The 16,917-nt window shown below is 36.8% G+C and overlaps 1 protein-coding gene and 1 long non-coding RNA gene across 6 annotated transcripts in view; one reads left to right on the top strand and one right to left on the bottom strand.

Annotated features, from left to right (window-relative positions):
- LOC100647951 (GTPase-activating protein skywalker) overlaps positions 1-16,917 on the bottom strand; it is a 44,782-nt gene that overhangs the window by 5,590 nt on the left and 22,275 nt on the right. Inside the window, exons 2-12 of one of the 5 annotated variants that reach the window (XM_048404562.1) lie at positions 13,632-16,695; positions 8,597-9,057; positions 6,048-6,236; positions 5,653-5,777; positions 4,794-4,940; positions 4,320-4,454; positions 3,839-4,057; positions 3,325-3,354; positions 2,249-2,335; positions 500-658; positions 195-424 (exon numbers count right to left, since the gene is read on the bottom strand). In XM_048404562.1, coding sequence (XP_048260519.1) covers positions 195-424; positions 500-658; positions 2,249-2,335; positions 3,325-3,354; positions 3,839-4,057; positions 4,320-4,454; positions 4,794-4,940; positions 5,653-5,777; positions 6,048-6,236; positions 8,597-8,963 — 1,688 coding nt within the window. In that variant the 5' untranslated portion in view covers positions 8,964-9,057; positions 13,632-16,695. The remainder of the gene's footprint in view (positions 1-194; positions 425-499; positions 659-2,248; positions 2,336-3,324; positions 3,355-3,838; positions 4,058-4,319; positions 4,455-4,793; positions 4,941-5,652; positions 5,778-6,047; positions 6,237-8,596; positions 9,058-13,631; positions 16,696-16,917) is intronic. The other 4 variants (XM_012319171.3, XM_003402801.4, XM_012319175.3 and 1 more) reach the window with 4 other exon arrangements.
- Positions 1,269-3,763, top strand: LOC125384746. The gene is made up of 2 exons (XR_007223501.1): positions 1,269-2,236; positions 2,372-3,763. It is a non-coding gene; the product is annotated as an uncharacterized LOC125384746 (long non-coding RNA).

Here is a 16,917-nt window from a genome sequence, read left to right as displayed (position 1 = left end):
TTTTCATACAATTTTTACAATTATAAGAAGTTCAAGCACTCCGGTCACCAATGACCACCGTGGCGTCACAGGAGAAACTGTCGAGAAGGTCGGTCATATATGACCAACGTAGCAGTCAAAGTATTAATGAGTATCATAATTTATATAAATAGTATACACATTTTTCATAAATATTATATTTAAAAAACTCTTACCCTCCTCCAATTGTTATCATTTTTGAATCTGCCGCCATAAACAGTTCAGCTGAATGATGGACTTTAGAATCATTGTGCGAAGAATCCATACCCACCCAAGGGTATTTTGCTCGTTCAGGATACAAGCTGAATAAGAAAGTTTCACCTGTCCCAAAATAAGCTTGTCTTTGTCCTTTATCATTTTTCAAGTTACGTTCACACCATCTTGTGGAGCAATAGGCACCAAATACCTTATAACAAAAAGTACAAATGAATGTTTATTAAGCAGAGATAAAAAATCAATATTCTATAAAGAATACACTTACTTCATTGTTACATGTTTTTATCATTAAGAGGGTTGGTTCATGTTGTTCTACCCTTACATAAAATGTTGTCAAAGAACAACCATGCTCTTCTGTTGTATACAATAGGATTGGTTGATACATGGTGATCCGCATAGGCAACCAGGACCATAACGTGAATAACTGTCACAAAATAAATGTACAAAAAATTAATACAACTATTTTATATAATTACGGCCAGTATTTATAATTGCGCAAACACTAGTTCTCAATAATCTTCTAGTTGTTCAAGAATACAGCAAACTAAGTCATAGCAGAGGTAGATCATGCCTTTGACTGAAAAAAATAATCAAGCCAAACAATATAAAAAGGAAGTATATTCTTCTGGTCTTTTACTTAGTTTTTTTTTCTTTTTGAATAATTTTATTAAATCATGTGGATATGAAATTTGGTTTTTAAAACCTATTTGTTTGATGGTAATTTATATTTATATACAAAAATTAAGTTTTATATACATATATGTATATTGAACCCCTAAGTATAATTACTTATATTAATATAATAATAATTAAATTAATATAATTAATCACTTATATTAATTTTAATTTACTTTTAAATATTTTTTGTGCTAAAGGAGATTGTCAATATTTTTATATTCTTATATACCCTTAATATTAAAATAATTATCACATTCGGCTCTTTTGTTGTTTATCAATAACGATTTCGTAATTTAAAAATTTGTTCTCTAAAAATCTATAACACCAATACAAGAAAAAACTATCAAGAAATACAATTTAAAAAATATTAGGAAATTAGGTGCTTACACAAGATGCAAAACCATCATGCAAAAAGCAAGAACATCATTCAAATATAAAAGTGAATTGCTACAATATTATAAATTATGATAATAAGTAGATTAAGGTTGTGAAATGGTAACTTGATGAGGCAATGCACGTGATATGATAAAGGCTCAATAAAATGTAAAAATAAAAATGTGCATATGACTACATATACGTTGAATAGTGTTCAAACAGTTTAAAATTGTAACTACAAGTTTACTTTATTTTTATTGATGTTGCACACTAATTACATCAAAAAATATTCAAAAGGAGTGTAAGAAGAATGTAACAATAAAAATTAGTAGAGGTTAAGGGAAAGGATTCCAGGAACAATCACTACAAATGCATGATAATAAGACAGGGACAACATGCCGAATTAATAGCAGAGAAGAGTAAAACTGAGCACATAATTTATTCAGAAGGAGTACGAGTGAGTGCATCGTTTTCTTCAATATATAAATCAGGCCATACATCATTCAGTTCAATGTGTATACTCTGTAAGAAAATTAAACCTCAGGCAAGTAAGGAATACAACAGAGAATTGACAATGAAATTGCGACTACAAAAGCCGACTTAATCGATAATTACTAATTGTACTTATACCTTGAACGTGAATGACAATCATATATCATTTACATCGATCTGGCCCTTTTTAAAATTCTGCTAGAAGATCTGCTAAACGACTGCCATTGTTCAATCGACATGAAATGTATCTTACAGATTTAAGCTAATATCACTCTGATAATAGCCAAAGATAGAAATACCATGTTGACTAAATATCCTATTTAATATGTACTTCAAGGCGGTTGTATATACACCAATAACGACAATATCGACATGCCACAGAGAGGCGACCAGCGAACTACAGAAAATTCTGCTACTGCCGAACTTTTTATTCTTTGTGGATTAGTGTTGAACGGCCGTAAGTACTTACATCAGGCATGTCTAGAATCTGGGAGCATATGCTTTGTATGGGATAAACCCCCATTGACAGAGCACGCGGTCCAGGACTGTGTGCACCCTACACCCATGACCATTAAATCCATCATCATTCCAGTAACGCAGCATGACACAAGACAACACAGAACCGTCAGTTATATTGGCATACAGCTTTGGTTCAACTTTACGTGTCAGAAAATAGGAATAAATATTATAACACTGGTTAAAACCATCGGAGACACAGAGCATAACAGGAAACATCGGCCACATTTTTCAAGTCTTTCCTCTAATATCACACAAAAAGTGTGGAGTAGGTATACGAATGAAACGCCCAACTCACTGTTAACCGGTGTAACCGATGTAATGATCTCAAAAAAGAAAATTAAATGATGTAATCAATGTGCTACCAAAGCATTGAAATTAATTAGTATATAAAATTAAAATAAGTTTGTTCTGAACATTCGCCGTTTGGTTTGTTTTTTTATACAGCTGTTACGACCAAAATGTGATATTGTACTGCGGATATACTGAAGTTTATGAAGCACGCTGCTGCATTCACTGATCGAAATTGATGTAGCGATTTGAAGCGCTTTCAACAGCTAAGTTTTTTTGAACTTTTGCCTTGAGAGATAAATTCGACCATCCTATCGATCAATGATAAGCAAACACATTTCGTGTAGCCCACCAGTAACAGTCACCATCTATATATTGAATTTTTCAATATGTAAAACATATAAGTAGTAACAAATAAACATTTTCGATAGAATATATGAATACAAACGTATATATTTCTTTTATTGTTACATTTGAGATATCATATCTGCGAAACACTGAAAGCCAGTGAAACCTAATAAATAGAACATATGACTTTACTGGAAGAAATTTTTGTTATTTTCTAATGTTCAAAAGGCAGTAACTGCAAGTGGATAGACGGTAACAGCAACAAAGCTGGCACGATAAGTGTAACAATGGGTGAGTATGAATGAATGTAACAGGTATAGTAGTTCAGGAACAGAGGGCAGAGCACATGAAACTAACAACACATTTCCCAAAAAGATAATTATACGATACCCTGTCTTTGTATGTGTCTTCACACTCTTTCTGAAAACAAAGTGAATCATTGAACAGCTTTTGCATAATTTGCATTCTGATACCCTAAGAAACTATTAACTTAACCCATCATCTTTGAAAAACGTCTACTTATATTATTCTACAGTAAGAAACATTAAGCACGTAAACTATTGATACTAAACCTTTGAACCTGCAACATTTCTCACAAATAAGGAATCATTCGCAACATTTAACGATAAAAATAATGGGCTCACATATATGTACACTATTTTATGAATATAATCTCATACTTTGAAAATAAGTGGGAGAGTAATATCATTAACATGCCATATACTATCAAGTACTACAAAATTAACAGAGTATACCCCATAAGAATTGATCAGGAGGAGAAACAACCAGGTAGAATGAAATAAAATTTTAGCATGTACGTGAGTCCATACTTTGTTGGAAAAAATTTGTCAAGTATTCGGTGTTTTACACCATCTTGGAAGAAAGAGGAATACAGATAACATACTTCTCGTATCGTGAGCGTGTGCGACATCATCTGAATGTTGACTTGAGACTGACTCGTCGGCAAATTATCTGTGGATCGTGATCTAGCCAATGATTTGGATCCCGATATAACACTTTTACTTTTTAGAGCCATTTCTGTGCGTAAAAATACCCTTGATATGTATGCTGAGCTGAGTCCACGTATCCCAAATGCTGTACGTAAAAATTTAGCTGGCGTTACCTGTAAGTTTATAAATTATTAATATTTAACATTATATTGATATAGATATAGATATAAATTGTTGTAACATATCTATTCCATATGAGATTGAAATAAACAATAATCCGTGTTTAAGTGAGCTTAAGAAGAATTTGCTTTACTTATTATTTTATATGTAAGAATATTAAGAGAAAGCTATAATTAGTATGCGTTTTGAATGACTTTGCGTACTGTAGGTGATGTATCGGTAATGTGTTAAAGAATTTTTTACACTTCTACTTACCGGTGTTTGTCTGCAAAACTTCGACAGAGCAGCGTCAATACCGTTTTTCGAAATTTCGTTCATCCATTCAGAGTTTTGCAGCGATGAATGCTTATAGAATAATAAAACTATAGCCATTGCTACACGATAGAAGACCTGAAACAAATAATGAAAAATTAATACTAATAATAATATAATATCACGAAGAATGATACAGTTTTATAAATGTACAAAATATTACTTTCTGCACAACACACTAAGAAGAGCCAATATGCAAAAATGCACATATCTAATCGACTTCTCACTGGCATACAGTCAACATTCGAATTCACCATTCATACTATTCCTGAAAAAGCATTCCATATTATACATATCTTTAACTCTATCCTTCTCTTGAATCGGAGCCAATAATATTTTTTAATATACCATGAAAAGATGCGATAAAGGAGTATAAGTGTCTCAAGTTGATCTCATTTGAATCTTGTAAATACCGACCTTGATGCCTTCGTGAAGAAAACAGTCCATGACCCTGACTAAATGCTGGAAAGGAAGAAGCTGCAAAATCCACCACATCCAATCCATGTAAATTCTTTCTGCTCTCGATCCAGAACAGTGCCTCGCCAAATGTACCGCTGCTGATTTCTTTAATGAAATATTACAGTCCTATATATTCTTAAAAATAAACCACATATTCAATTTAAATGTATAAATGTAACTTTTACAAATCATCGAGACAAAGAAAGTTATTTGCAAAAAGTTTAGCAACACCTTAAATTTTTCATACAAAATCATATACTTTAATAAATATACGCGAATAAAGTGATTTATATATAGTATATCCATAGATAAATGATCTAAATAAATGTCATTAATTTTATATGTGTTCCAAAATGCAAATAAACATAAAATATAAATATGGTTGTATTTAAAAGATTTATAGTATTATTAAATAAATATAATAATATAATATTATTAAATGTTATATCATACAACGTTTCATAATTAGCTTCGTAATATTTTCTAGTTCTGATTGTAGCTCTTTTACGTTCAGATTACTAATCATTAGAAAATTTATGATTCATTCGCCAAGCATTAAGAAATAATTACATTTATACATATACTTGTTCCGTTCTAGTCTGTTTAATGTAGAAATGATTTGTGTATGATGCATTTACAGACATCTATGACAACACCAATCAGTCAGAAAACCGTTTAAAAACGAAGCTGAAGACACGGCTGCTATTTCCTGGTAAACATTGTATCTATAAGTAAAATAAGAATCATTTCAAGCCAAACAAGCCAGAACGGTCGTTTCATGATTCATCTTAGACAATTTGTGCCTAAAGCTACATACCACGTGCTTTTTAGTGATTTGCTCGACGGTTTTCCAGGTAACCTCGTAGAGGAGTTTCGTTTGCGTAATGAACATCTTGTCTTTAGCGGCGACCAAGCTGGCCATACAATGATAACACTCCTCCTCTGTAACAGATGGATGGAAAACGGTAATCTCGTGAACATTTCTGATTTCATTCTAATAATAAACCTGGGATTCTATCCAACCGCGTGCCTAACATCTTAATTTATGCGAACGAGCAAGAAATTCGACTTACGGCACGCGATGTGAATTTCCATTGTGCCGGTGGAACAAATGGGAAGAGAAAGAAGCTTTCTTGGAAGACCCGTCCTTCTTTCCTTCTTCCTACGTATTCCTAAGGGAGAGGCGGACGATTTATTTATTTATACACTCACCTGGCATAAAGTGAAGTAGAAGAGCCGTGATGGGATAAAGAGAAGGACTGTAGGTGATATCAGGACAAGCGTATCCCAGCACAGACACAATCCTGTCCGCAACGCTCCTGCCTTTTCTCGTCAGGTGGTACGACAGGCAATGAGTGCTGTCCACGAACGGTGGTAGCATGATTGATTTTTCCGGTAGCTCTGTAAACAAGTAATTCCATACATCAGTCGTCGCTGCTAAAAACAAATAAGTTTAATCGGAACGACTGGAGGATCGCATCTGGTCTAATGAGATTCGATGGAAAATTACCAGCGGAGTATCTGATAATTAGACCGCGAATATTTATGCATTTATCAAATTGTAAATAATCGTAATGCAATAAATCGTGGAAGAAATATTTTTTTAAAATGCGTTTTTATGAAACCGGTAAGTTTTCATTCGATAATAAGGACTCCTTATCTAAAGAAGAATTAAAAGTAATAAATTAATTTGCATTATATATCAATATAGCAATATAGCAATATAATAGCTATATAGAACATTTAAAAAAGTACAACATTAATATGTTGTAACTAAGTAGAGTTACATTAATCTATTTGAAACATTTTGTACGCCGCATTTGGCTGCTTACAATAGTTGAATTCATTGTCTATTGACCATTTTTCTCACCAACCGAGTAAAGGTGTTACGCATCATCTTTTTCTAACAATAAATATACATCCATGTAACGTAGAACACTACAATTCGAATATACGAACTCTCGAACCCACATATTAGAATTATAAAATCACGCGAACTTAAGATTAGCTTACGATGATTAAAGTAATATATGTATAAAAGATTGTTATTGAACATACAGTAAAGTAAATGCCATCATTAATTTACAATGAAATAAATAATTACGAAAATATATAAGCACTTTTTTAATCATTTGTTAGAATAATCTATCGTTATATTTTGTAAAAGCCTAAACATTATAACGTAGAATAATAGTATCACAGTCAATCACGATCTTATAAATATTGGTGGTATTAAGAAACAAGCAGTAGCATAAAAAGTAGGTGGGTGAAAATCGCTTTAGGACCGGTATTTACGATTCGGGGTATTTGCATTCTAAAAAAAAGGCGTAAAAAGGAAAAGAGCTGTAGGAGTAGTAAGACACTTTGAACTTTTGCATTTTTGCTCCATTTAAAGGAAAAACATCAGATATTTGAACAACGAAGAAAATTGATTGTTTTCAATCAGCTTGTAATTATGAACACATATTTTTGCATAATAATCTACCAACTAATAATATTAATGAAGTGAATACATATATATATGTATGTATGTTGTCTTGTTATACCTAAAATCGTAAGATTATAAAGAACTGTGCGAAGGAAGTCTATATATATAGTTTGTAAAATTTATTTACAAATCTTTGTTTCATTATCAAATTTGTCAAATTAGATATCATTATCAAAGTTACTATCGGCAATGGCTTACAGGTAAACTGGTCGTTTCTTATCTAATTTTATTTACTACAAGGAGAGGCAAGCAATTTTGATATGCTCGTAAGATAATTATAACTACGTTGCTTTTTGTAGAAAAATTCTAAATCGACTTAACCCTCAAATGGTAGGGTTAAATACGTGTTACGTAACAGATAAGATCCGGTTAAAGAAACAGGTAGAACGTACGTTTTATCTAACGCAAACATGCAACTGTATTTGAGTTTACGTTAAGTTAATTTATTATTATTGTTACTCCAAAATTGTAAATTGCAAAACAACTAGTATAGATATTTAATTATATATTATTATATGTGTAGTTCCAGAATTTTAGTACGTTAGTTAAGCAAAAAGGGAACAAGCGATAAATTATATGAAATTTATGTAACGAGATTTGGTGTACAAGGAAGAAAGCTTTCTACGTGAAACGTTATAGTTTTTGCAATGACAGATTTTAGACAAAAGAACATTTCGACTGTACGTGCAAGCTTCACGTATCGAGACGCTAATAATACATGTGTGTAGATAGATTTTCAGCTCGTTATTATTAGAATAGGAAATAACTTTGTACAGCTTCTGACTTTAATAATTCCTAAGAAAACGCGTTAAATTCTTATAAATTTCCAATAGTAACATATCAAGCAATATAGTTTCTTCTGCATCATAAGTATTCATAATTGCAATACTTCATTTTTGTTACAAAAGAAAATAATTTTAGCATTATAAAGTCTTTTTCCGTTGGGTCATTTTTGCTAATGAATTATGAATACCCATTATCTGGTTTATTTGCTTCTCAATTAGGAGGCACTTCTTGTCAATCCTGACAACACATTCAAATTTTCAATGTTACCTGAAGGATTTAGAGTAGTTTTTGTCGACAAAGTTCTATCTTAGTTTCTTTTAAGGTATTCGTCAACAGTTAATAAAGATAAATGCAAAGCATTCTGACTTCCATTTTTTAATTCGCATTCATAAAACTATAAATTTGCATAAAAATCCACAAGTCTATTGGTATCTTTGAGATATGAAAATTACATGAAGCGTGTAATATTTAGTTATTCGAAACAAACCTGTAGTTCCAAATACTTGATTGACCATGTCCCAATAGAATCCATCGAGCATGTTCTTTCCATGTGCATGTTGGTTGCAAAGGGCTGGCCACAATTGCGCTCTGATCCCGTTGTTCAATGGCCACGCGTTTTCCCTTATGATCATCTTAGCCTCCCTCTTTCTGCCGGCCTGGAGAAGCGCATTGACCTCGTTGAAGGTCTTCAGCGTTTGCTTCTTGCTGGTGGGCGACTCTGGCTGTATGACGATATTCGTCGTGTCGACATGCGGCGGGAATGCGTCGTCGACATCGACATCCGCCTCCTCCTCGAGTACCGGCAGCATATTCGGCAGATTGTCCGTCGAGGAGGGTGTCTGTGTGACTAACATCGCACTACGGCGTGAGATTCTTCTTCATGGTGCCGTTCTCCGTTACTCTTTATACTAATATTTACGTCATATCCTGGGATGTTTCAATTTTCATCTGAAATGAAAGAAAAAATACCATGTCTTATAGAGTACAATGTACAGATATATTACATGGAATGAAATATCTTTTATAATTCAATTTAGGATTGAGGAAAAAATAAGATGTGATTCCACACTGCTAAGTCGAATTGCCCTTCGAAATTTTTATATTTCAATCTCGCTTTGCTTTCATTTGATCTTTTTAAGTGTTTCCTTAGTTTAAAAGTATGTAATCGTTAAACATCATTGGCTTGAGCACAACCTATATTTATCTTTATTAATTGGTGTAATGCTAAAAAGCAAGTGGGAAATATACATATAAATAAGAATTGCCTATAAATAACATTATTAAATATTAAATAGTCTTTTTAATACAATTACTTTGAACATTCAAAGAGGCTTAGGATCAATATGGAAATACACTTGTAGTGATTAATAATTTAAATATATAACGAGTAAGTAAATATTCATGATAAAAGTGATATGTATTACTATTTAATTTTATTTGTTGATTAAGTTCTCAATGAATATAATTCTATTTACTTCGAGAAGCAGCCAAATACGTTAGACGCAATATATAAAAATATAATGTTTTGCTACCTATTTTTAAATTTGCTCGTTATCGAAGATGGGAAAGTTTTAGTATGTCCAATGTATATTTGGATAATCAGTTGTGTTGTAAAATTAATTCTTGTGTACGTCTCTTAGTAATTTATTTAATTACATGCATACGTCTGAATAAAGTAAAACTTTGATTATTCATATTAATTGAAGTAAAAGTTATTGCTAAAATTACTATAAATTGATATTGTACAGCAAATTATTTACCTATTTTCAAAATTACAAATTATTTATTGCACAATTTCCCAGTTTAATCAATGTCTCAATCATAATTCCGCCATATTCAAATTAATTTGCTATTTCGCATTTCGTTCTTCGTGTTAGTGTTGCACACACTACTATACCGACGAATTCAGAACGATAAGCCAGCGATATACGAGCACGTAAGTTGACGTAAACATAGAATGTTTGTTTCCCTTTGCTAGATGGCACTGTACAGATTATCGAATATTCGATTGAACAGTGTTCGACTATCTCGTGAAGGTAGTAGTATCTTACCTCCTATAATTTTCCACAGTAGATACTTACAATATAAATATTCAATAAACACATCAAAGAACGAAAAATCAATTTTTTTATTTGAACCTGGGGTAACTCACAAACAGTCAAATAACATTTATCGTGATAACTATACATACTGTTATAGAATTACGTATGTCTTTCCAATCTATTTCCTATTCCAACCTATTCCATCTAATTTCCAATTATACTGACGATTTTGTAATCTTGTAAATCTTGTAATCTTTTCCCAATTATATATGTCCATTTTCGAAAGCCATTTTTCGACTAGAGTAAGAGAGTTCAAGACCGTACGACGACATACGTTTCCAAGAATCTTCCGTAAACATTCCCATAATAACCGTGACTGTAGTTAAACATATCATCGCTTGGGCCGCAATGCGCTTAATCGTTCTAGTGCTCGTTCGAGCAAGAAGAGGAGCGAAGAAAAAATAAGGTGGGGAAGAATTATCTAAGTCAACGCATCTTTCGCGTTTGCCGTGTGTAATATATATTTCGTTGACGTCGATTTGCTGGTTACTTTGCAACTGAAATCAATTGTCTCCTGTAAAGATGCCAGCATAAACAAGACTCGCGACCAAGCGTCCCTTCTCATATTTCTAGATCATGACAACAATCGCTTGCTCCATCAGAGTTTTTTTATTTCTCCATTCATATGACAGAGCAAGGGGAGTTTGTTTTACAGAGAACGAATTGATTTCTCTGTAACTTTCTCCTCGAAAAATTTGAAAGGTAGGAATTTATAATATTATACAAATAAATTGTAATTACAAATTATATAAATTATTGGCCTCTCGCCATAACTCTAATGGGATGCCCTAAATGTTTAAAGTAGGACATCAGAAAAAATCTCTCGTACGTGACATTCACTTTCAAACCTTGTCAAACTTTCAAGTTAACGACAGTGATACTATCATGTAGTATGAGAATGATCGATACTTGTAGAACAAGAATCGAATGGTACTAATTGAAAAGCATGGTGGTAAAGTCCGATTCGCGCGGGACGAAGAGTGTCGATCAGACAATGACCTCGACAACGTGTTTCTAAAGGAGTCAGCCAGCAGGAGACAATGGATATATAATATCGCCTATAATTAGCCTCGTTAAAGCTGTCTCTAATAATAAGCAAAGCAGCCAGATGCAAAACCGTGAGCGGCGATAATCTGTCGGTGTACTTAATGGATATTAATAAAATGCGCGAGTTATCTTGCAGCCACAAACACGTTTAATGCTTATCAACATGTGCAACTAGGGAACATTACCGCACACAATCCGCGGAGGACTACTCGCGAGATAAAGACTTTTACGACGATGCTCGCTGAAGCCTGGAGGCTGCGCAGCAAACGGAATTCCCTTATCAAGATATATTTAACCCTTTGACTACTGCACATGGAATTAACCTCGGTAAACAAATTATTGGCGGTAAATGAACATCCAAACATTCAAACAGAAATTTTTTTATTTTCAACGTTTTAGAATTACTCGTTACAGTTCCTGTCAAGTAATTACAATCCAGAATGATAGAATCATTAATTACTGGACTGCAAATGTTTATCGAAATTTATATTTTTATCAGCATGGATAAAGATTCTTAGAAAAAAAAAGATGAAATCATTACGGCTGAGCTGAGCAGCGTACATCTTCTAAAAAAGAGAATGACCATTTGACGCTGGTCGATTAATAATAACGAGACGCGACGCAGCAAAGTGTGCCGTATGAAACCAGACATCTATTTTAATATCAGCGCACGACAATTCGGTACGTGAAGAAAATTGGCCTAGTAATGAGAAACCCGGAGTGGTTTACATAAAATTTTACAATGAATTCGACGATTGGATTCCATTCGACGGGATGAACACACGTAAGAGCAAAGGCTGGGGACTCGCGGTTGCCGCGCCAGATAAATATTATTACAAGTCTGAAGCGCTCGAACCACTTGATAGTATAAATATATCTCATCGAAGACGAGGGCAAACACGCGAACGCGCCAACGTTGCATTGTTGAATACGCTAAGCAAATAAGATCGGGCCTATAGGCCGTGATAACTGACAAATTTGCATAATTCCATTAACTCATGATATGCGGTGTTCGCATGGTAATTCAACGTGTCTTCCGGGTGGAATCTCGCTTTCGATTCCAGCGTGATCGCCGCCAAGTGCAACAATTATTACACGGGACAATTGCCGACGCTATTCCGAGTACTTACTTAGAGAATTAGACTATGCAGCCTGTTGTTGCTCGATCAGGCTCAATGACACATCTCTATTGGGTTTCTCTGCACGGATTCTCGTATATTTCTGTTGTCAAATGACTAATACGCGGATGACAGTAACAATGAAACGCGTATGATAAAACAGTGAATCGTCACACGTTTTTTTTCTCCTCTAAACATTGAATATACAGAAAGAAGGAAGAAGTATATATTAAATTTTGAAAACATATAGCGTTCATTGAAACAGATAGTTGGTATACAATGAATATTTTTCAATTTGTAAAGCATTTTCGTTTATGAATATTTGTCTGGAATTAGAAGTAGGTCGATATAGAAGTTTAAAGAGCGAATAGAGAGTTGTTATTGAAAAATAGTACAAATTTCTGGGATTGTTTAATTTATAATTTGTTGTAACAATAAGTAATATCTGTATAAGTAATATTTGATTTGAAAACTTGGTATAATCGTTTTCGAACACCTAGTATATGTATGTAGGTCAGAGATAAAGAGAAGGCTTGTAGATTAAAAGATAACGCAGGCATTCCCATGAATTCTTCCCTTTTTTAATGAAATTGTTAGGATGTAGATGAACCAAGTGGAGGATTGTTTCATTTTTGTTCCAATTAAAAAAAAAAAAGAAAACCTCGAAATGATATTGATCTTGGCAATAATTTAAGCGCATAAATTATAATTATTCAAATATTTCGCGTTATGAATTTTATTTGATAAATAAAGAAAGGTATGGAACAATCTCTTATACGATCTTATACTTGATTTTGAAAATCTAGGAGCGCACGTATATTGAAAAAAGATCATATCTTTAAGATTGAGATATCTTACTTATAGATTAGTATTCTTACCTAACTTCAGATTTTAAATATTGACCAATAAAAATATTTTCAGTGTCATCTAATTTTATGCATCAATTTTGTGTTTATTCATATGTAATATAATGAATATGTTCCTATTTACTAAACCCTACATAAACAAAAACATTATTGTGTAATTTGAGTTTATTATTCTAAGAAATGCCGCTATTATTAGTTTCTCAAGCAAATAAATGGTTCTGTATGTATACATAGCATGAGTTTTCTTAAATAACTAAATGATTTTATAACCATACAAGTTTATTTTTACTATTAGGACTATTTTATCTCAGAAGGTTCCAGATTATGACTTTGCTTAAATATACCCTTTTAAATACTAATAGTACTGTCTGGTCGCTTGCTGCCCCTACCGGTCAGGAACACCGTGTAGGGTTCTGAGCTGGCTCTTGACATAGTCCTTCACGCACGACCTGATTCCCCAGCTCCACGTCTTCGGCGGGAGTCGCGGGTCCGCCGAGTCACGTATTCCAAGTCCCGACGCTAAAATTGCTCCCCAACTGTTATCCACACAGAAACTCACTCCCGGCGACTCGTCACCACTTTGCTGGTCCCGATAGATAACATCCCAAGCATGTTCAGTGAGGTTAATGCGACACATCGCGTACTCGAGCCCATAACAGCTATCCCCAAGCGTGTACCCCTGGTGCAGCTTGTCATATGCTCAGCTACCAATGTTATGGTTCAGGATATACTTTGCCTTCCTGTTGTCCTCTCCGCTCTGACGCCACTGACCCGAACTGAGCCGCTGTCCCGTAATGGTAGAGCCATTGGCTCCTAGCATGGTATTAATCCTCCAGCTATACCTAACAATAGGCCCGTTCATGGAATAGGCCATATCCAGAACACATGCCCCAGTCCCGGGCTTGCGGCTCTCAATCACCTCGGACCACTCACAGTTCTATTCGCCCAGGGGGCACATCACCGTATCCAGAAGATACACCCTCTTCTTCCAAAGTTCTAACGCGGCTCGCAACGCCGTTTAAACTAACGTTTTGCGCGTTCTCCGTATTGTGCAAATAATAGTATGCCAGTCTCGTCGTAATACCGAGCTTCGCCCAGTTCTTCCATGCCCCGATCATCAGAATCGGGGACTGATGCGCATGCTCTTGCGAGTACACCGGATAATCCGAGCATGAGTCATACGTTATGTGGTGATACGGGGTGTCGTCGTCCTGCGCGCGATGAACCCCCTCGACCCGCTGGCAGTATCGCAAGGTAAGCACGTTAATCAGCGAGTCCACCTCGAGCCAGTTGATCCCGCCCGGCACCATGGGCCGAATAAATTCCTTGAATTCCCGACGGAGGGAATTTCTGCAGTTCAACGCCTGTCTCAGCATCACTGAGATCTGCTCGTCCAAGTTCCATTCCTGGGGACGCCGGTTATCAGGCAACATCAAGTCTTGGTCAACCGTACCAATCGGGTAACACCTTCCCCCGACAGAGACACTTGTCTCGGTTTTCGTCAGGATGACGAATATCAGATGTCTTATCGTCGAATGAATATCGACTAAGCCTGCCGTATGACAGAGGACCTCATACATAGGCGCATCCCTCCCCAACCGCGCCATGTTGAAGTATTCCAGCACCCACGCCAAAGGGTAGGTGAGATGCGCCAATATCCACACAGTGCGACCCATATTGTATGGTCCCGTGTTTGACGACAGACTGATAATGGTGGTCGCCGCCTCATGAATTCTCCAGTAGTCCCCTTCCGTCCCAACGGGCAACCTCCCCACGTTCAGCACCGCGTATTCGATAGCCTCACAGTTAACAAAGATTGCGTCGTAGTGCCATTGGCCCAAACTTGACAGGTCGATGATATCACGCTGCGGCACGTTCGTCCTTGCCCCGGCTCACTCCACCCCGCTGGGCTCCCGTTGCATATCCATAAGGGCAACCTTCAAGGTCAAGACCCGTATATCTCCCATCTCTGAGAGGGACGCAAACCGAAGAAGGAGCTCCGACAGGTAGGGGTAGTCAATGATTTGGCCGTAAGTCAACGGTGCCTTGCTGGATATGGGCAACTCCAACCTCCCAGTCGCATATTTGAATGCCGCCCAACCCCTACCCACTTCAGTCGCCGTGAAATCTGAGCGCACATCTCCAGGATCGGGCCCCTATTGCCCTCGGGGATTGTTACCATCAGCGGGGTGAATTCATCGAGGTCCACCACCGCACGTATAACGTGTCTGGCGGTTTCGGCTTTATCCGCCTCCCTCCGGCTCTTGTCAGCTCCTATGGCCGCCTCAGGCATCGACTAGGCGGCCTTAATCTCCCGAGCGACTGTGTCGTCGGAATCTCTAGGTCTAAGGGCAATGTCACTGACGACCACTGGCCCACCTCCCGCAGTCCTAATGCTCGAAGGGCCCGCCCGAGGCGAGCTCATGATGCTGCCCGCTACGCTCCCCTCTGAAGACGGATCTGGCTCCCTTCGCCTGACATCAGGCTCTCCAGTCCCGAGCCGCCCCATCTTATCCTGCGCCACTCCGACGAATTGGTGCACTGTCGCTACGTTGGTCAGCACGTTGTGGAATTCATCGGCTCCCGGCACAGGCTTGTCTAATCAGATCGGCATCGTTGGTGAGTCGGTCTATTTGCACTCTTTGTCTATCCCAAAACGCCGCCCGATACACTGCGTACTGGTCCGCCGCCTTAAATTATGCGGACAAGACGGTATTTATATTTCCATTTATAGCATGTTGTTCTTTATTGTGGGCCGCAGCAGCCGCTGCCAGCCAGCCCATTTTGTTGGATCGGTAAGAGGGCCGGCCCGTTCATTATATCATACAAGGAAGTATGGGGGTACTCCGCATGCCAGTTCTGAGTTGTGTCCACATCCTTACACGCTTCGCCAGCCACGGAGAAGAACAGGTAGTAAAGCGTGCGTGGAAGCGTTTGCGCTTAATATAAGCGCCCTCACGAAGCTATCCATCTCGGACGGTACAATCTCGGGAGCTGTGTCCACCTCAGGAACCTCGTTCGCAACCGCCCCCGCCGGGGTGTCGCTAGTCTCCTTCACTTGGCACGGATCAATAACACGAGACCTCTCCCCCGGTGTGGTGTGAGACCGGAGGATGCGCGTTGTCATATCCTTTGTCTTCAATTTCCCGAGCATAGGAACCGACACCCACTCACTCTTGCCCCCCTCGTGCTTGTACTACGGCTGATGATACGCTCCTTCTTCTTAAATCCGAGTACATCGCGCTCCTTGGCATCCGGCACGACAGTAGCCTCCTCCCACAGTGTAGGCTCCCTCCTGTTGAACCGACATGGAGCCGTCGCATGGGCAGCGTTCATCTCCGGTCTTCTCCACGCACGAAGCGTCCCACAGCGCCGTCTCCATGTCACTGATGTCTTCATCGAAGAACCGCTCTCGACTCTGGTCCCGGAGTAAGGGCTTGGGGAATCTATACCCTTTTAAATACTAAATTATTTTTATTTCTTAAATAGTAATAACATAAAATAGCATAATGTTCATAAAGAATTATCACATAATCCACCATAGCTGATGCAATAGCTAACAGAGAAAAAAGAATCAGTAATAATTCTTAAAAGATAAGTAATTTGCTGTGTATATCATAAAAGCATACAAGTGTTTACTTTGGTTCTGGACGAACCAATCATATTTCTTCGAGA

Source organism: Bombus terrestris, chromosome 3, assembly GCF_910591885.1.
Source record: "Bombus terrestris chromosome 3, iyBomTerr1.2, whole genome shotgun sequence".
NCBI classification, from domain to species: Eukaryota; Metazoa; Arthropoda; class Insecta; order Hymenoptera; family Apidae; genus Bombus; species Bombus terrestris.
Note: the sequence above shows the minus strand (reverse complement) of the source record. Positions and strands in the feature narration are given on the sequence as shown.